The 19,742-nt window shown below is 56.9% G+C and overlaps 1 protein-coding gene across 1 annotated transcript in view; it reads left to right on the top strand.

Moving 5' to 3' along the window:
- The window catches only part of ITGB5 (integrin subunit beta 5), a 107,738-nt gene that overhangs the window by 75,076 nt on the left and 12,920 nt on the right, over positions 1 to 19,742 (top strand). The window contains exon 10 of the mRNA XM_062209144.1: positions 4,847 to 5,276. Within this exon, the coding sequence (XP_062065128.1) occupies positions 4,847 to 5,276 (430 nt within the window). The remainder of the gene's footprint in view (positions 1 to 4,846; positions 5,277 to 19,742) is intronic.

Here is a 19,742-nt window from a genome sequence, read left to right as displayed (position 1 = left end):
GCGGAGTGTAAGTTGAGTCATTCCAGATGTGTGAGGTCAAAGGGTAGAGGTGACCAAGTTTCTGTGTCCAGCTGGAATCATGCCTGAGCTCTGGTTCCAGCTGACCTCCTGGCCCTGTCTGGAAAAGCCCTTCCAGGTTGCTCTCACGGTGGTTTTCCTTTGATTTTCACAAGGCCTCATGCACTTTGAAAATAAAAGCTTCAAGGTGCATGCTGCTTGCACATGAGTGTGCTACCTCAGAACGTAGGGGGACGACCAGAAATAAGTTTTAAAAAAGCGTCATAAATGACAGCTTTTCACAAAAGTGGCCAGTCTCTGCCGCTGGGGCTGATCTGCCACTCAAGCTGAGCACTGAAATAGCAGCAAGAAGGCTGCTTCTCCCCACCTGGACAGCCGTGGACAGCCGTGCACAGCCGTGCACAGCTGTGCACAGCCCTACCTTGGGAAGTGGGCATGGCCCTGTGGGAAGGCGGCAGCCCCACGGCTCTGAAATGTCCTGCCTGTGTGGCCTGAGCCACTCCCTTCAGTCCCCAGGCTACTCCTGTCACCTCCAGGGCCGTCATCCTCAGGTGCTAGCCACCTGTGGAGGGTGGTGCTCTCCACAGCCCAGAAGACCCCTCACTGCTTTGGTGGGCCCATCCCACCCTCCTCTCTGTCCAGAAAACCCCCACTCATCCTGCAGTCCTCAGTGCAAGCTGCACCCTCTGCGAGGCCAGGCCCCTCCCCCGGGGCTCCCACAGTGCACACCCAGCCATCACGGCGCTGGTCGCCCTTGATGAGGCTGGCACGCCTGCACTGGGCCCTGCAAATAAGCTTCCCATTCCATGTTTCATGGACTTAAAAAAAGATTTATTTATATAAAAAGCAGAGTTACAGAAAGAGGGAGAAACAGAGATCTTCCATCCACGGCTCAGTTACCAAATGGCTACTGCAGCCAGAGCCCAAAACTCCATCCAGATCTCCTACATGGGTGGCAGGGGCCCAGGTGTTTGGGCCATCTTCTGGTGTTTTTCCAGATATGTTAGCAGAGAGCTGGATTGGAAGTAGAGCAGTAGGGACTCAAACCAGCACTCCATTATGGGGTGCTGGCATGGCAGTGGGTGGCTTAAGCCACTGCACTACGACAGCAGCCCCTCCGTGGCTTTTTGGAACACCCTTATATGTGCCAAGCCAAGCGGTCTGGCCACTGTTTGGTAGGTGGGTTTTGTTCTCTGGTGCCACAGGATGGCAGGGGACAGGCAGGGGCCAGCACAGCTGATGGTCTGGGTGGGAGGGATTAGAAACACAGCCAGGGCTCAGCTGTCATTAGGTATGTGAGGCCTGTGGCCTGGGACATCACCCAGGTGAGAGACAGCCTGGGCACAGCTAAGGTGAGTGGCATCCAGACAGATCTCACCTTCCTGTAGAGGTGGGCGAGGGACAGGCAGCGGCTCTCTGGTGACTCCCACTGAAGGCAGTGGTCAGATGTCCTCTGGGCTAAGACATCTGTCCAGGAAGAAGCAGAAGAGGTGGCGGGGGGTGAAGAGAACCGCTCCTTAAATGGACCAATCCATAGGGGTCCTCTTCCCCAGGGACTTGTTTCCCTAACCCTCCTCTCTCATAACCCCAAGGGCTGATGGGTGGTCCCGGCCCCTGGTGGATGGTTTTGCCATTTCCTGGCTTTGACAGATCAGTATGCAAGTGGCTGGCTGTGCAGCTCACACTAATACCCAACACAAAGGGCCAGTGACCACATCTTGGGCTTCCCACGACACCCCCAACTCCTGTCCACTCCTCCAGGCTCTGTATGCGGTGCCCAGCTCAGCGCTTTGTTTAGTTGAGATCTGAGTGGACTTGGCATCCACATAGCCCTGGGGGTAGCAGGTTTGGGTGGGGGCTGGGCACTCCTTTTGTGAGGATGGCCCAGGCCAGCTGCCCCCGGGGAGCCAGGAGCGTCTCAGTGAGGTTCAGACCACAGGTCAGGTTGGTGGCAGCTGGGGTGCTGTTACGTCTGGCCTTGCTCTGGGCCTCAGGGTCAGGGGGTAGAAAGGCTCCCGGACCTGGGAGCCATGGTATTGTGGGGAGTCCTCAGTCACCAGGGACACCTCCCCGCCTTGCTGGGTCCTGTCCTCATCCAGTCGGGAGAGCGGACTCTGAAAGGAGGGTTCGGCCACAGATTGACTTGCTATTCGCAGAGTGCTTTTTATAGCCTCCCCATTGCCAGCAAGAGCTGAGATCCAGTGGCGGAAATGGACAGAGCCGTCCTCTGGTTATCAGGCTGCGGGCCAGAAGCCCAGGGCCAAACAGAGCAGCGCCCCTGCATACACTCTGGGCGGAGAAAGGCTGCCAGCGCCCACTGTGGAGCCAGCCAGCCAGTGCTCAGTGTTTCTGTGTCCCAGGATGTGCAGGAGCCAGCACTGATGCTCTAGCCTCCAGCCATGTCCACTCCCCCCGGGCAGTGATGCTGGGAGCAGCGATGTCCCCGTCTTCACAGATGGACACTCCCACGGGCTTCCAGCCATCAGATGCATTTGGCTCATGGACCCCATTATTGCTCTGTGCTTTATTCCACTTCTGACCTTCAGATGCCTCTGTGGGGTATGGGCCTTTCATCTAGCAGGCCCAGCAGGTTGTCGCCCTAGAAAGTAGTGGCTTCAGGCAAGACCCACTTCTCTCTGAGCCCCAGCCCAGGGGGCAGCATGTCCCCCTCAGAGGTTCTGTTCACCTGTGTGTTCTTGCTGGCTCCGTGGATGGCTTTGCACGGACCCTGCCCCCAGCCCTGTCCCGTCTGCAGGCTGAGAGCACTCCCAACCCATGGCAGGAAGGTTTGGAGAAGCCTCAGGCCACGACTTTGGGGGTCACATCAGGCCTGCAGTGGCCAGGCTGACTCTCTCCCTCTGGAAGCTGGGCATCCACCTCGCTCCCCTCTTCCGGGAGGTGCTGGGCCGTGGAGATGACAGGCCTGGTCCCAGCCTCCCCCGCTGTGTGACCAGGACTCAGTTCAGCACTCTCTCAGGGAAAAGCAGGGTGCCTCCTCTCAGGCACAGCCACGAGGCAAGTGACGGCTGCTCAGGGCTGCGGCTGCTGTGGACAGATGTCGGTGCCCAGGTGGCCCCTGCTTTGCTCTGTTTCCTTGAGCTCCTCCTGGCCCTCGTGGCCTCGGAATTTAGCCTTGAGCTTGCTTCTGTCCGTCTCTCTGTGCGGTGGGCCTGGTTCTCCAGTGCCCCTGGCCATTGTCCTGTCCACAGGCAGCTCCTGATGTGCTCTGTGGCCAGTGCTGAGCCCTGGTGGCTGCTGTCGGGTCCTCTGAATCTAGTTTGCCACCAAGCAGGACTTGGTCCAGGACTGGGAGAGCCGGGCCTGTCCGGCTTAGCTCTCCTGGGTGTTCCCAGATGTCCCGGAATCTGAGTGTTTCGGAAGCAGTGAACATCTCCACGTGCTAGAGTTCTACAGAACTGCAGCAACAGAGATTTGTTGGCATTCTTAAAAGACAGCCAGCGGAGTACCCGGGAGAGCAGGGTACTGATGACTTTCCAAAACTCGGCTTTATTCCGAATCCGGTAATAGACCTGAGGGTAACAGTAGTGGGGCCGGTGGTGTTGGTGCGGGGGTTTAAGCCTCCATTTGTGGTGCCAGCATCCGGTATGAGTGCCAGTTCAAGCGCTGGCTGCTCGGCTTCCAGTCCAGCTCCTTGCTAATGTGCCTGGGAGAACAGCGGTAGATGGCCCAAGTGCTTGGGCCCTGCACCCACGTGGGAGGTCCCGCGGGAGTTCTGGACTCTTGGCTTTGGCTTGGGCCAGCCTTGGCCATTACAACCATTTGGGGAGTGAATGAGCAGATAGAAGATGTCTTTTCTCTCTATCTTTTTCTCTCTTCCTCTCTGTCACTCTGCCTTTCAAATAAATAAATGAATCTTTAAGGAAAAGGAGCTTTTTAAAAAAAAAAAAAAAAAGAGTAGCAATAGCTGGAAGGGCTTGTAAGTGATCTGAGTAGCCTTCTGAGGGGCGAGGACCTCTGTGCCGGTCCTGGGAGTTGGTTGGGGTGGGCGGGGCTCTGTCCAGGGGGAGCCCCGCTTCTCAGGAATGCTGGGTGGGGCAGCCTGGTCCAGTTCTAGAAGAATCACAGCAAGACGCGTCCTGCTTTTCTGCCATTGCAGCCCTGTGGGCAGCTGACAGGCATTGCCCCCGCCCCCCGAAATGCCCCCCAAACCCCGCTTTGCTGTCTGTTTCCCAGGCGACCCATGGGGAGCTGGGACGTTAGATGCACTTCCCTATGTGTTTTGTTCCAAAAGAAGACGTGTGTTCACGTGTGCATGGTCGTCCGATGATGACCTCAGGGTGGGGGCTGATGGGAATGAGGAGCTATGAGGACCCCTGGCACAGCGGGAGTTGGGGCCCAGGGGCTCTGCCTGCACAGTCCTGAGTGCCTGCTCTCAGTCCTCTGTCAGCTCCTTGCTTCTCCAGCAGGGGGATGGATGGGCATCAGTATTCCAGGGCCTCTTGAGCAGGGAGTGGCCCCAAACCCCTAGACCCTGCCCGGTGTCTGGTGGATGTCTGTTGAGTGAGTGACTTTCACAGTGGGGTGGGGAGAGGAGCTGTCAATCAAAGCACAACTTTATCCCTTTCTGTGGAGGCCTGGGATCGTGAGGCAAAGAGCCAAGCATGGTGCCTGGCAGGTGTCAGTACCCTGACCTGCCGTCCTCCGCCAAGGCCTGGGCTTGCTGACCCTGGGGTTTCTCCCTGCTTAGGCCACCTCGGTGATGGTGTGTGGAGGGGGCTGGGCCAAGCCAGGGTGTCTGGAGCCCCTGCGGACACCCACAGGCCCTGGCCTGCTGCAGCAGCAATGTTCCCTCTGTTCCTTCTGCCAGGCGTCCTTTGAGGTGTCGGTGGAGGCCCGGAGCTGCCCTGGCAGACACATGGAGCACGCGTTCACCCTGCGGCCGGTGGGGTTCCGGGACAGCCTGCAGGTGCGGGTCACCTACAACTGCACGTGTGGCTGCAGTGCGGGGCTGGAGCCCGACAGCAGCCGGTGCAGCGGGAACGGCACCTACATCTGCGGCCTGTGTGAGTGCAACCCCGGCTACCTGGGCACCCGCTGTGAGTGCCAGGAGGGGGAGAACCCGAGCGTGTACCAGAACCTGTGCCGCGAGGCCGAGGGCAAGCCGCTGTGCAGCGGGCGCGGGGAGTGCAGCTGCAACCAGTGCTCCTGCTTCGAGAGCGAGTTCGGCAAGATCTACGGGCCCTTCTGCGAGTGCGACAACTTCTCCTGCGCCCGGAACAAGGGCGTCCTCTGCTCAGGTAGGTGTGCCTGCTGAGCACGTGTGCCTCGGGCCCACCTCGGCTCAGGTGCCATTAGGACATCTTTATTTGAAAGTAATGTTACAGAGAGAGAGGTCTTCCATCAAGCTGGTTCACTCCCCAAAATGGTTTCAATAGCCAGGGTTGGGCCAAACCAAAGCCAGGAGCCAGGAGCTTCATCTGGGTCTCCCACGCGGGTGCAGGGGCCCAAGGACTTGGGCCATCTCCCGCTGCTTTCCCAGGCCATAGCAGAGAGCTGGATTGGAAATGGAGCCGCTGAGTCTTGAACCGGCTCCCGTATGGGATGCCAGCACTGCCGGAGGTGGCTTTACCTGCTATGCCACAGCACCGGCCCCTGTTCTCTCTTTCTATCCAGGCCGGAGACACGGCATCTCCTCCCTCTCAGCGGGCCCTTTCCTTGGCTGTGCGTGGCCTGCAGAATCTAGTACGGTGCTCGTCCTGGGTGCCAGAGGCTGCGTCAGGGTTCAGCTGAGCGCTCACAGCCTGTGGTCGGCACAGCCCCTGCTTTTGAAGCAGCCCCACAAGCCCCTCACTTTTCTGTTCAGCACTCACACTCGTGAGCAGGCTTTTAACTTTTGAGTTTTCTGACTTACCGTGTCGGGCTCGCCGCCTTCAGTCTCCGCCCGGGACGTCACGGTGGTTCCTGTGGAACCGCAGCCGGCAGTTCTCGTCTGGGAGCCGCCCTCTGCAAGACGCCGTAAAGCCGAGTGTCAGAGGGGCCCTTTGAGAACCTGCAGATACGGTCGGCAGAACAGTCGTGGGCACAGTGGTGGTTTCTTCTTCGGATTGTTCCGTGGCCTCTACAATCCCCACCTTGAGGAAGATTGGTGTTTAGTCGGGAAGGGCTGATGGGAAAGGGAGGGCGTGCCAGGAGGCTAAAGCTGCAGGTGCACGGGAGGCAGATTGGGATCCTGCATGAGGAGTTCCTCTCAGGAGTCACTGTGCCTCTGTGCTGAGGGTTGCACGCCCATGGGCCAGCCGGGAGGCTTCCTGGAGCAGACCTCCCCATGAGACCAGGATGCGTGCACCCATGGGTGGGTGGGGCCGCCGCAGTGTTCACGACTGAAATTGCCCTGGAGAGGGCAGGGCGTGTGACTGTCACAGAAGGGTAGGCTCCCAGAGAAGGGTGGGGACTGACCCGGGACTGGAGTCGTCCTCCATCAGAGTGACGGTAGATTGGTGTTAGCCAGGTGGTTCTGTGTTGGTTTGCAGACGCGCGGGCTCTGGAGCGGTCAGGCCTGGGCCTGAATCCTGTCGTACCCGATGTAGGTTGTCTGACCTTGAGTATGGAGCTGCTGGGAGCAATAAGAGAATCTGTGTGAAGTACCTGCATGTTGTTGGCACAAAAGGAGCACGCAGCCAACGCTGGCTCCTCTTCCCCCCTCCCCCCCGTGTGTGTGTGTTTAAGATTTATTATTTGAAAGTCAGAGGGAGAAGAGAGAGAAGGAGAGACAAAGAGAGATCTTCCATCTGCTGGTTCACTTCCCAGATGACTGCAATGGCTGCGTCTGGTTCAGGTGGAAGCCAGGAACTGGAAATTTCTTCCAGGTCTCCTGTGCAGATGGCAGGGGCCCAAGCCCTTGAGCCATCTGCTGCTGCTCTCCCAGGCGCATTATAGGGAACTGGATTGGAAATGGAGCAGCCAGGACTTGAACTGGCACTCTGAAATGGGATGTAGGTGTTGCAAGCAGCAGTGTAACCTGTGCCCTGTTGCCAGCCTCCAGTACTGACTCCTTTATGACCCAGCGCCACCCCTCTCTGGGGAACCGTGGCTGGCTCCTGGTGTGCAGGCAGTGCCAACCATAGCTCTGTGAACACGAGCCCGGCGGCCTCAATGACGGCTCCCAGCAGCCGGCAGCGTCTGTGACTGACTTCAGCCGTGCTTGTCTTCAGAGAGTTGCCTCTGTGTTCCTCTGCCCCATTTGCACCCAGGAGGCTGCTTGCATCCGTGTCGTCTGGAAGCAGATTTGCCTGCACGGATTCCATGGCCACAGTTCAACAGCCCGTGACCTTGGCTGATTGTCTTCTACCTTTGTTTTTCCTGTCCCTACACTTGGGTGTGTAGCCCTTGGAGAATTGAAGGATAGATAGGCAAAGGGCCTGGTTCAGTGCTTGGCAGAGAATAAGCCCAGCATGTGTGAGACGCCTCCCTTCTCTGCCCGCCCCTTTCTCTCTCTCTCTCTCTCTCTCTCAGGTGTTACATTTCTTGAACTGAGCTCAGAGTCTGGGAGCCACAGGGTGAGTGGTAGATGAGGTGCGAGGGAACACTTCTCATTTTGAGGCAGGAATATACTGTAGCTGAGTGAGCACAGTTTTTTCGTTGAACCACCAGAATCCTGCCAGACTTCGTATTCCAAAGCCCCTGGGTGCTCCCTCCTCACCCTTCTTCCACCACACGCAATCCTGCAGTGCCCAGAAACCCTCGCAAATCTCAGGGTAGAGAAACCAGAGGTTGGCCAAGTGCTGGGCTGCTGGACAAGTGACACCATGGGCCGCCGCTTCCCCGGGGGGTGTGAGCTGTGGTGTGGTCTTCGCGCTTCCATTTCAGATGGATGTGTGCCGGTCTTTGCCGGCTCCTCCCGGTGACCACACTGATTGGCACCATCCGGCAACCCAGACCAGGAACTCTTCTCACCTCACTGTTTCACCCACTTCCCTCCCAGCGCTGTGCGCACGCAGCCAAGGGAGTGGTCCAACCACAGAGCTGCCTGGTCATCCGTAGGTCTAGAGGATTCTGAAGAGAGGAGAAATTTCTAAAATCGTCCATAATTTTTTTTAAAGATTTATGTATTCACTTGAAAGGCAGAGTTACAGAGAGGCAGAGACAGAGAGAGAGAGAGAGAGAGAGAGACAGAGAGAGGTCTTCCATCTGCTGGTTCACTCCTCAGATGGCCGTAATGACCAGAGCCATTGCTGATCTGAAGCCAGGAGCTTCTTCTGGGTCTCCCATGTGGGTACAGGGGCCCAAAGACTTGGGCCATCTTCAGCTGCTTTCCCAGGCCAGAGCAGAGAGCTGGATCAGAAGTGGAGCAGCTGGGATTCGAACCGACGCCCACACTGGATGCTGGCACTGCAGGCGGTGGCCCTACCCACTACGCCATAGCACTGGCCCCTAATCGTTCATGATTTTATCACACACCTTTTAAGAGATTAATTTCTGTCCTAAACTTTTTTCTAAGTTAGCACACCTGTAGGTGTATGTTTATAGCTGCGTACAATGTTGCATCTTGCTTTTTTGTGTGGTTTCATGACCTAGGAAGCACTTGAGGTTGAGTGACTGCTCAGTCGCTGATTCGGACATTCTGGCTCTGGCACTGCGCTCTGGGGTGGTGCCTCCACCCCTTCTTCTGAGAGCAACAACTGGCTGAAATAGGAAGCTATCCAAGTCTTCGTGCAGAAAATAGTTTCTGGAATGAGGTCATTGTTGTGTTTGATGATTTAGGAGAGACCTAAAAACTGAGCCCAGTTCCAGGCAGGGCTTGACAACACGTGTCCATGCACAGCTCCTTCCGCAGGGCTCTGGGGCCCAGCGCTTCTCGCCTCAAACCCTGCAGCCCCAGCAGATGGCGGCTGTGGACGTGGGCAAGGAATTCCCGCCCGCAGGCCCTTGGCACCTGTAGGCAGCCTGGGGCTCCTGCTCCGGAATGGGGCTCATTGGTTTAGAGCTCCTGGGTTGTGTTGCCTGTGAGGTTTGTGTGGGAGAGAGGCCTGTTTCCCAGTCGTCACTCTGCTCTCGGAGCTGCTGACTCGGGGACTCGCAAGCAGCTGACTTCAGCATTTCTTGCTCAGTGTTCTCACCGCGTTCTCCCGCAGCCTGTCCTCGGAGGGGACCGTGTGGCTGTGGTCTGCCCTCAGACGCGGACTGCGAGGGCACGTGGGGAAGTAGTGAGGACGGAGCCAGGACCGCATTCGGCAGGGACACCAGAGAGAGGCTCCTTCCTTTCCCTGGTCTTTCGTCTGTAGCAGGCTTATAGTCCTTGCTGCTGCCGAAAGACTGGCCTGGGGGGGAATGCAGGAGATTGCAGGTTTGGAATATGTTTTCCATCGTAAAAATAAGTAGTGACGCTGGTGCGCCTGAGGTCTGGAAGCAATTGGACAGCTGTGACACACTGTTGTGGGGATGTGTGTCTCCCACCGATTTCTAGAAGCAGCATCACTAAGAGAATGGTCTGTCCAGACTACACAAGGATGGCTGTCAGTGTTTGGTTTGCACCAGAGCCAACTTTCAACTCCCTTTCTCTGAACCTCCCGAAGCACCCTTGTATTCTGTGTGGATCAGGAGGGTTTCTGGGATCGCCGTGAGGTTCTGTGTTTTTGTCCGTCTCAAAGCATCAACTCCTCAGAGCGCCTTCACTGATGGAGCACGAGAGGTAGGACGTGGTCTGCTCAGTTGGTTTCAATGTAATAGAGGACGCTTGCTCAGTCTTCGCCATCATCCTGTGTTCTCTGTGCCCAGGCAGAGCGTCTGCCAGGATTTGAGCTACTTCCCCGAGGCAAGCTGTCGAGGTCAGTCTCTGTCTTCAAGTGACTACACGGGAGCAGCCTGAGTAACCGGCCAGTGGCCTGCCGACTTCTTGAGCTTCACAGAGACAGTTTCTTTTAAAAAAAAAAAAAGATTTATTTATTTATTTGAAACTCAGAGTTACACAGAGAGAGGAGAGGCAGAGAGAGTGGTGTTCCATCCGATGGTTCACTCCCCAGATGGCCGCAACGGCTGGAGCTGCGCCGATCCAAAGCCAGGAGCCAGGAGCCTCTTCTGGGTCTCCCACGTGGGTGCAGGGGCCCAAGCACTTGGGCCATCCTCCACTGCTTTCCCAGGCCACAGCAGAGAGCTGGATTGGAAGAGGTGCAGCTGGGATTAGAACCGGCACCCATATGGGATGCCTGCGCTTCAGGGCATTAACCCACTGCACCATAGTGCCGGCCCCACAGAGACAATTTCAATCAAATGAGATATGTGGAATTTTGAACAGAAGCCTGTTGGTCTTGTGACTGTAGGGTCCGAGTAGGATCTCATCACCTTTGTTATGTGGCAGGCAATCAGAGGTCAAGGACATCCATCCATGGTTCTGTCCTCCACGGGAGAACATGGTGCAGAACACACGTGACTTCATTCCTCACAGGCCAGAGTGAGGGTCCAGGCAGGGCTCTGGCCTGGCCTTGAAGGTCCCAGCAGACCCACAAGGTTCCGTTACACATCTGTGCCAAAGCTGTTCCAGAGACCTAGCAAGGCCTGGTTGTAGGCGTCGTCGTCCTCAGCAAATGAGACGCCTGCCGTGGCAGCCGTCACCCAGATGTGTTTGGAAAAGTGCTTCCTGCCATATTTTATAGGGTTACTTTACTTTTTGATTATTATGTTTTGAAAGTCAGAGTTACAGAGAGAGAGGGAGAGAGAGAATCTTCCATCTGCCAGTTCATTACTCAGGAGGCTGCAACAGCCAGCACTGGGGCCAGGCTGAAGGCAGGAGCCAGGAGCTTCTTCTGGATGTCCCACAAGGGTGCAGGGGCCCAAACACTTGGGCCATCTTCTGCTGCTTTTCCCAGGTGCATTAGCAGGCAGCTGGGATTCGAACCTGCTCCCATATGGGCTGCTGACTTGACCCACTACACAGCCCCTGTATAGTGTTTTCTTTAGCACTGTCATTTCACACAGACTTGGTGGTCTGGTTGACTGTTCCTGGAGTTCTGCTCACTGCTGTGCTTTTGTGTCATTGCACTGACATCTGCGTATTTTATAAAGGGCTTCCACGTCCAAGGTCTCCAAAGGTACCTTTGAATGAACGGAGGCTAGAAATATTTAATTTCTGGGAGGAGGCCTCTTGGTGGGGCTGCCACTTCTGTGAGCCCCAGATGGGATGCCTAGAGTAATCTTCTTCCTCACATATAGTAATCTCTACTCAATCTGCAGATAGCTACTCAGACGCCTTTGGCAAGTTCGGAAGTATCTGTCTACCATCGATATCTATCCACGGATTATCTCCTTCCTTCCTTCCTTCCTATCTGTGCACCCACCATCATGTGTCTGTCTGCCTTCTGAAGAAAACTTCCTTTCCCCAGAGGAATCCCCGGATGGCTCCAGGAACCCTGTAGATACTCTATAATCATAAATCCTTCCTGTATGCTCTCAGCAGTGAAGGCCGGGAGAGCCCTGTTCCATTCCGGAGTTCCCAGGGCCTGGGGGCTGTGATGAGAGAATCTGTTAGGAGATTCTTCAGAGCCATGGCTGTAAGGAGGGAAGGGTGCATGCCCCATCCGTGAAGCCTCTGCCGCAGGCCACCACTGGCCAGGGTGGTCCAGGGCCAGGCGTGTTCCTGCCGATTGTAGTGTTCACAGAGGCAGAGCCACCAGAAACCGTGTCATCGGCCGGCATAGAGCTGTTTCTCCTGTCCTCTCCAGGGACACGGTCAGAGGAGGAAGACAACCCTGGCTTCTAACCTGGCGCTGGCCCTTCCCGTCTCTGGGACCCTGGCTCTTCACTTAGCCTCTCTGAGCCCCGTCTTTCGTATCCGTCCAATTCAGAGGAAGCAGTCCTACTGCAGAGGGGTGTTGTGAGGATCAGACAGGGCTTTGTAAAGCCCCTTGGATGGTGCCTCCCCAGCAGCGACAGTGAAGGAGTCACTCCCTGGCCTTGCCACTCTGGAGGGACATTTTTTCCATGGTGATAAGCATCCGAAACATCCGTGGCATCAAAGCAGGCTGCTCTCAGGAAGTTCTCAGCAGGCGTCCCACGCTCAGGGGCGTTCTAGGAATCCCATCTGTGTCCAGCCGTTACTCACACTGACCAGGGAGACAGCCAGGTGTCAAGCTGCAGGCTTTGCTCAATGAGTCTTTTGGACAAGTCCTGGGAGCCGGTGGGCAGAGCTGCTCTGTGGAGGCCGCCCACCTCTTGCAGCACGTGGTTAGAGGATGCTCTTTGGAAAACCTGGAGCTGAACAAGTGTCTGATCTTGGGCATAGCGGCTACAGAGCCAGGAACAGTGATGGCTCGCCTGATCACTCACGGAGGTTCTGTTTTAAGCCCGTGGCTGTGCCTGTCCCATTCTACAGGAGCTTATTGTACATTCCTCCGTGCCTAGGATATAGCACTGGAATTGCCTGAAGTCTTGAATGCATTGCTTTGTTGCTATCCCTGGAATTTTCCACTTGTTCTTAGCAGCTTCCTGGGATTGAGGAGTGGCAATGTGCTTCGTCTTAAGCTTCTGCCTTCACCGTCCGTATTTATTTGGAATCTTGAAAGACAAGGACGCATTTCGTCAGCCCCTCTTAGTTCTGGGAACGGAGTGGTCCCACTGCTCTGGCTCACCACTTGCTCCTGTTTCCAGGAACGCCGTAAGCGGCAGCTCAGTGGTTCTGGGAAGGGAATGGCCAAAGCACTGATGTGCATGCCGCCCTCCTTGACTTAGAAAGGGGAGCATCAGCATTGCCGCTGGGGGACCTGGGACCAGGATTCTATGTGTGCCTTTGAATTTCAGGCCCCAGTGTTTGACTTGAGAGGGCAACAATGAGACTTAGAAAACACGACACTCCTAGGAGGAGCGTGCCAATGCCAAAGGCGAGCTCTGAGTCTGGTATGTCTGGGTGATTGACCTTTTTGATATTACAGGATAAAAGTGGTAGAAAACGTTTCCATTCTTAAATTTAAAATTATGAGAGACCTCCAGTGGCCCAAATAGTTACTCTTAAGGCTCCTTTTGTTCTGTTTCTTAGAGGTTGAGCTAGCACTTTGAGTTTGGTGTTGATTTTGGATTCTTGAACATAGTTGGTTGTCGGCTGCTTGGTGCCTGTCACGGGGCGGAGGGGTCAGGGTTGCTTGGAGCCCTGCTGTCCTTTGGGGTGAGTGCCCCACCTGGATCCAGATGCTCCCTTCAGCCTGAAGTTACTGAATCTCACCCCTGGAGGTCTTCCTTCCTCTTTCTGGGACACCATCCTGAGCTGTGACTGTTGCCCTCTGCCCCCATCCCACAACTGCTTCCCTGCCAAGTCCATCAGGTGAGCCCACTGGTCCTTAAGCTAAAGCAATGTGCTTCCCAGGTTGGGACGTTTGACATCTCAAGCATGATCATAATGCAGACAATCTGGTTTAATGCCCGTCTTACTACATTGAGATTCTTCCCTTGGAAACAGGCTAATTTGTAGGTTTCTGCATTCATTGTAAACAAGCAAAAAATAGGATTTTTGCAACCCTTGCCTTTCCTAACTGTGCACTCACACACAGTGGGTCAACTTTGTGTTGCCTGCTTCCAGTGTTTACATTTGGGGAAACTGAGGCCCAACACCTAGACTGAAGCTCTTTGTGATTCTTGATTACCGATTCAGACCAGGAGCACCTTGCACTGCTTTTGCATAAGCTCATTAGCTCATTTCTACCTGAGTTTCCCTATTTTGGTGAGCTTGAGTCCCTGCCCAGACCCCTCCATTGCCCTCAGCCCTCCCTGCCGCCTCTCTCCCAAATAGCCCACATTGTCCAAGTCTTACCTAATAAGTGCTCTTGATTTGCATCGAGTTTTTCAGAAAACTTTAGTCTCTGTGTTGCTCAGTGAGTGTCTGAGTTATGTAAGGAATTGCCAGACACAGCGGGCCAAGCCTGAAGACACGCATGGCCCTGGGCACTGGCTGCAGGGCCCATCGTCTTGTGACTGCTACTTGATGAAAGGCACAGAGTGTCCTCTTGGTATTCGTTGGGGATCTGGCTGCTGTCGCTGAACCTGCTTCCCTTAAGTGAGCCTTTGTTAGCCTCTTCTACCTGATGTTGGGACTGCTTCCCCCAGAAGCTGATGTGCTGTTGCTCATGCTGCCGTGTGGGGAGGCTGTGCCAAGATTGGCAGGTGGCCACGCTGCCCTCTGATACCGGCCTAGAGCCTCCACCCGAGAAGAGGCCCCTCCCCTAACTGCAGGGGGCTGCTCACCTCCGCTTCAGCGTAGTCTGCACATGTGATGTTCCAGGCAGCTCTGCCCGTGGAGGATGCCACACCGAGTGTTCAGCAGCAGCCAGGCTGGGTGAAGCAGGGAAACCGTTAGATGACCACAACAACATGACAGCTTCCAGTCTGAAAATCATAGCCCTCTCGTCCTGTGGCAGTGCCCAAGAAGGCGGTGAATTCACACCGTGCAGGGGGCTGGCGTGGCCCCAGAAGTGGCTGCCAGGCGGGCTGGGCAGGTTGAGCCAAACCCAAGGTGTTGACCTGAGGTACTTGGCTCCAGCCTCTGTTTTTCTTCCTGAGTCAGCGTTTTCAGGGTCCTGGAAGAGCTTATGGTTCCTTTCCCTCAACTCTTCTCGGGCCTGAGCCTGAACACTGAGTTCATTAAGGAACATGGGGTTTTCCATCTTCCCTGCATTACCCGCGTGTCTCTGGCTGATGGAGTTGGGTCAGAGACCAAGTCCCTTCCCAGCTGCCTTCATGTGGAATGCCCAGGAGCTGGACAGGACTTGGCAGCTGGGCGGCAGCAGTGAGAAACAGGTGCTAAGACCAGGGAGGCAGAGATCTCCTGGGGAGAGGCAGTGTCGCCTCTGACGATGGCCTCCCGGCTTTCCAGCCAGGGCTGTCTTCTCAGAAGGTCCTGTTGAGGTTTGGAGACGCTTGGCTTGAAACAGTATCCCCTGGTAGTTCTGGCTGTGGTCACGTGTTACTGCTCAGGTGCAGGATGCGACAGGTGCTCCAGCGGCTGTAGGGAGACAGGCAAGGAGCTCAAGGGCTGTTGCCTGTTGGAAACACCTGCAGCTGACTGTGGTAGGGCTGATTCCTTAACAAGCCAGGGACAGAGGAGCTGCAGGCCCTGGGCCCTGCAGGCCCGTGTGTGCCCCTCTGCAGAGCCCTGTGTCAGAGGACCCCGAGCAATGTGCAGGGCGAGTGTGGGTGCAAGGCCTATGCTTCCTACCTGTCCAGGGCCCTGTGCCTGTCCTGCCAAAACAAAGACAATTCTTAACCCTCTCGTCCTCCTGTCGCCCTGATGCCCGTGGATTTCTTGGACGTTAGTTAGGATGTGAAATACCTCGAGAGTCACATTTACGTTCCAGAGGAATCCACTTATTCCTGATCCTTTCCTGACTTCCAGCGTTGGGTATCTTCCTTCAGGGCATGGTGATGTTCACACCCGTCTCCTGCGTGCCGCACAGCACTGGGCACCCAAAGACAAACATAGTCTTTGTGTGGGTTACAGCTGATGAGATGGGGCAAACATATGCACACGGGAATTCGTGGGGTATGTGGTCATGTGTCTGCACCCTGCACCCTCCCTCTTAGCTAGTTCTTCTGACTTTGCCCATGCTCAGGTCTGTTTGTGTGTGTGTGTCTGTAGAGAGAGAAAGGGAAAATGAACGAACAGAAAAGACAAACACTCCCATCAGCCCTCACCGCACTCCTGCCAGCTTCTTCCTTCACAGCCCCATTTCCCAAACAGTTGTCACCCACCGCACTGTCTCACAGGTCACCTCCCGCCCAGGCTTCAGCACCGTCCAGTTGGATGCACACCTGTGATCCCACCACCTACGTCTTCCCAGCTCCCCGGGGGCCTTGCCTTGCTGGATCTTCCAGACCTTCGGCCCACCTCTTACTGGGTGTTGGAGCCATGGTGGACGCCATTGGCCGCTGCCTCTTCCTGGAGACGTGCTGCCCACTCTGGACAACAGTTCTGTCTCTAGCTGCCTGCTCAGCACGGGAGCGGCCCTCGGCCCTCGGCCCTCAGCCCACGGCCCACGGCCCACGGCCCTCGGCCCTCGGCCCTCTGCTCAGTCACAGCCTTCCTCTCAGCCGTCGTCTCTGTCTAGGGAATCGGATCATGCACAGAGCTGCGGCCCCTGCTCACGTGGCTCTGAGCTCCCTGCAGCCTCTGGCCTCCTTGCCCTCTCCTCCTGGATGTCCTAGGAGCTTTTCAGTCCCAGTGCGTTTGGCACTGCACTGGGGTTTTCCCTCCCAGCCACAGTTCTCTCCCAGTTCTCCTTTTCTCCGCCTGACATGCAGCTGTAAGAGCTGGGGGCCCGGGAACCGTCCTGGCTCCCCTTCTCCTCGGTGCCTGTGTCCATCTGCCACCAAGCCTTATCCATTGACTCATTCTGTAAATTGTTTTTAAATATTTTATTTATTTATTTGGGAGGTGGAGTTACAGAGAGAGAGGGGGAGAGACAGAGAGAGGTCTTTTATCTGCTGGTTTGTTCCCCAGATGGCCGCAACGGCCGGAGCTGGGCTGATCTGAAGCCAGGAGCCAAAAGTTTCTTCTGGATCTCCTACAGGGGTGCAGGGGCCCAAGGGCTTGGGCCATCTTCTACTGCTTTTCCAGGCCGCAAGCAGAGAGTTGGCTCGGAAGAGGAGCAGGGGGCCGGCCGGCGCTGTGGTGCAACGAGTTCACACCCTGGCCTGAAGCACCGGCATCCCATATGGGCGCCGGTTCTAGTCCTGGCTGCTCCTCTTCCAATCCAGCTCTCTGCTGTGGCCTGGGAAAGCAGTAGAAGATGGCCCAAGTGCTTGGGCCCCTGCACCCATGTGGGAGACCCAGAGGAAACTTGACACTCAGGCCCTTTCTCCTCCACAGCCTCTTTCCCACCCTCCCGCCAGCCACGTTGGTGAGGAGCCCGGGTCCAGCCCCAGCGCCCGTTCTGTCTCTCACCTCCTGTGCAAACGCTCTCCTCCGGGCTGCGTGCAGTCTCACAGATGCACCGCAGAACTCTTGTTAGCGTGTGTGCCCCCACATGCCCTCTGTGCTCTATAGCAAACCCCATGGCTTAACCTGGGGACTTGCCCTGAGGAGTCTTGTGTCAGCAGCCGTGCATCGACCCAGGAAGGGGCTCCCGGGCCAGTGCGCTTACCTGGCAGATGAGGAAGGTGTGATGGGGCCGGCACTGTGGAGGGGCGCCGCGTCTCGCCCTGTGTCATTCACCTTGAATGTTTCTCTTAACTGTGACTGGATTGTGCTGGGGAGGTGACTCTAGGCAGTGGTTAGGAATGAGGGCTCCCACGTCGAACAAGTGTGGTTCACATCCCAGCCTGGCCACCTGCCTGCCCTGTGACCAGTTCCCTGGTCTCACTATGCCTCATTTTCTGCCACTGTGAAAATTGGGCCAACAGCTGTGCCTGCCACCCTGAGTGCCTGGGGAGGGGGTGATGAGGTCATCCATGGAAGTGCCTAGAACAGAGCCTGGCCTGTTGTGAGCATGCCACGGGGCTCTGTCAGAGACTGACATCTGACATCTGAAGGGAGCTCGAAGTTCTGGAAGGCAGTGAGCATGAGAGGCCGCCATGTGTTTCTCTGTGGCAAGTTTATAAAGAACAGCCCCAAGTCCATGGACAGACAGGGCACTGCCCCCCTCTCTGCCTAGGAGACTGCACCGCCACCCAGAGCCGGCACGGAGGCAACAGAGGCAGCTGCAGTCTGGTTCTGCACACACCTCGCCGGCTGAGCGGTTCCTGGGTCTGGGAGGAGCATGAGGTGGGGGCGGAGCTGAGTGGGGAGCGCTGTGTGCTTTCCCGCGGGAAGGGCCCGCCCTGGCTGGCAGGTTCTGCCCTTGGCTGTGGAAGCTGAGCCGCGGAGAGCGATGTCTCCCTGGTCCCTGAGGTTTATTTGGTTGCTTCTGAGGTCCCTGGAGGCACGCCGAGACCCTTTGCACTTCAGAAATTCCTGCTTTTTATTGTTTTGTTTTTCTGGAACCATGGCCAGTGCATGGAGGGGAGAGTTAAAGTGTTGGGCTGGGCTCATCCACCCCCCCCCCCCGAGTGGAGTGGGAGCCACACTGAGAACTCCAGGCAGCCGGGCGGGGCGGGGACACCCGAGGTCACGGGCAGGCAGTCCCTTACGTAACTCTGACCTGTTTGTCAACACGCAACCCGGACTGGCGCGTCTCAGGAGGGACTTCCCCTTCCTGTCCGAGGCCCAGTCATGTACCTTGGAAGCTGGGTTTGCTTCCGGCCACTCTGACCCTGGGGCTGTGGGGGGACTGTGCTGGCCTGGCGTGGGAGCACCCAGGTTGTCCGCGTGCCCGGAGCCCACTCCTCTGCCGCACCTTGCACAGGGCACAGGGCAGGGCTGTAGGTCTGCCTCAGGGCCGTGCAGGGCCTGGGGCACAGGCGCAGTGACTTGAAGCCGTAGCCCAGTGGAGCTGGTGCCCTGCCCTCTGATGACGGTTGTCAGAGTTCCAGAAGCCGGGCCAGAGTCTCACAGGGTCGAGCAGGACACACAGACTTGACTGCTCCTCCAGCAGGCACAGGCCTCCAGCACACCCCCCTTCAAAGAGTTCTTCAGCCGCTTCCTGTTCCGAGAAGAGGGGAGGGGATAGGTGAGGGAGGGGCCCCGGGGCTGTGAGGGAAGGGTGAACCTGCAAGGGGAACACTGGGAGAGAGGCAGAAACAAAGGGGAGAGCAGAAGGAGCAAGAGAGAGCAGAAACGCCGGAGGGAGGGAGGTAGGAGGAGGGGCTGTGGTAGACAAGGGGGGGTGCCCTTCCTGTCTCCCCCTTGGCTGCTGCCAGAGTGGACCCCAGAGGGGTGGGAGCTGCGTCTGAGCTGAGGGTCAGAGGTCAGCCCGCTGTGACCCCCCGCTCTCGAGCCGGTTGAGGATGGGGAGAAGAGAATCACTTCCCTGTTCTGCTCTGTCCATGCCGAGGCTCCTTTCTCCCTGCAGCCTCACTGCCCTCCAGAGCCCTCTGCGGTCACCCCATGGCCGCCCCAGCCTCTGCAGACCCGGCGTGGGGCTCGGGGGTGAGGTGGGGTCGAGGGTCCCCCAGGTGCTGCCTCAGGAGTCCAGTCAAAGGCCAGGCCGTGTCCCTTCTTTATCGAAACAGAGTTGTGCTGGCGCACCTGGGAACAGGCCACACGGGACCTCAGCTGGGCCTTCGGGCGCAGCCCTGCGCCCTCGGGCCTGGGTGTTCTGCAGGCAGCCGAGGGTGCTGGGTCCCGGGCGTGCTCCTTTCAGACCGCGACTTAGTCGGCTGTCATTACCGCGAGGAAGCGGCTGAGGCTGGGAGCCACAGGAAGGGAGGTTTGTTTTGGCTCTTGGCCCTGGTCCAGGATGGAGGGGCTGCATCTGGTGTGGCCTTCTTGCTGGCAGAGTCCTGGGGCGGCACAGGCGAGTGCCCCCTCCGGTCTGCATCTCTCTTCTTGTAAAGCGACCGCCATTCAAGTGTGGGGCTTCCCAGGCACCTCCCGAGGGCCCCATCTGTGAGCACCGTCGTTGGATTCAGTTTCCACTTTCCTGGTATCTCCCCCCGGGAACAAATCTCAACACGCAAGCCCTTGGAGGCCGACGCAAAGTGCATCCCAGCCGTGGTGGGCTGGGGGCCTTCCGGCAGCTCTGCACCCCGGAAGTCTGGGACAAGCTGATAAAAGCCCCCGGCCCTGTCTCGCCACCATTGTGACACCAGGGATGAAGACAGCATCTACTGAGCACTTACTGTACGTCGAACATCGTTCTAAGTGCTTTATACAGGTCGAGTGGCCCGACTCACAGTCCCCACGACTGTTG

The sequence above is a fragment of the Lepus europaeus genome, chromosome 2 (genome assembly GCF_033115175.1).
Source record: "Lepus europaeus isolate LE1 chromosome 2, mLepTim1.pri, whole genome shotgun sequence".
NCBI lineage: Eukaryota > Metazoa > Chordata > Mammalia > Lagomorpha > Leporidae > Lepus > Lepus europaeus.
Note: the sequence above shows the minus strand (reverse complement) of the source record. Positions and strands in the feature narration are given on the sequence as shown.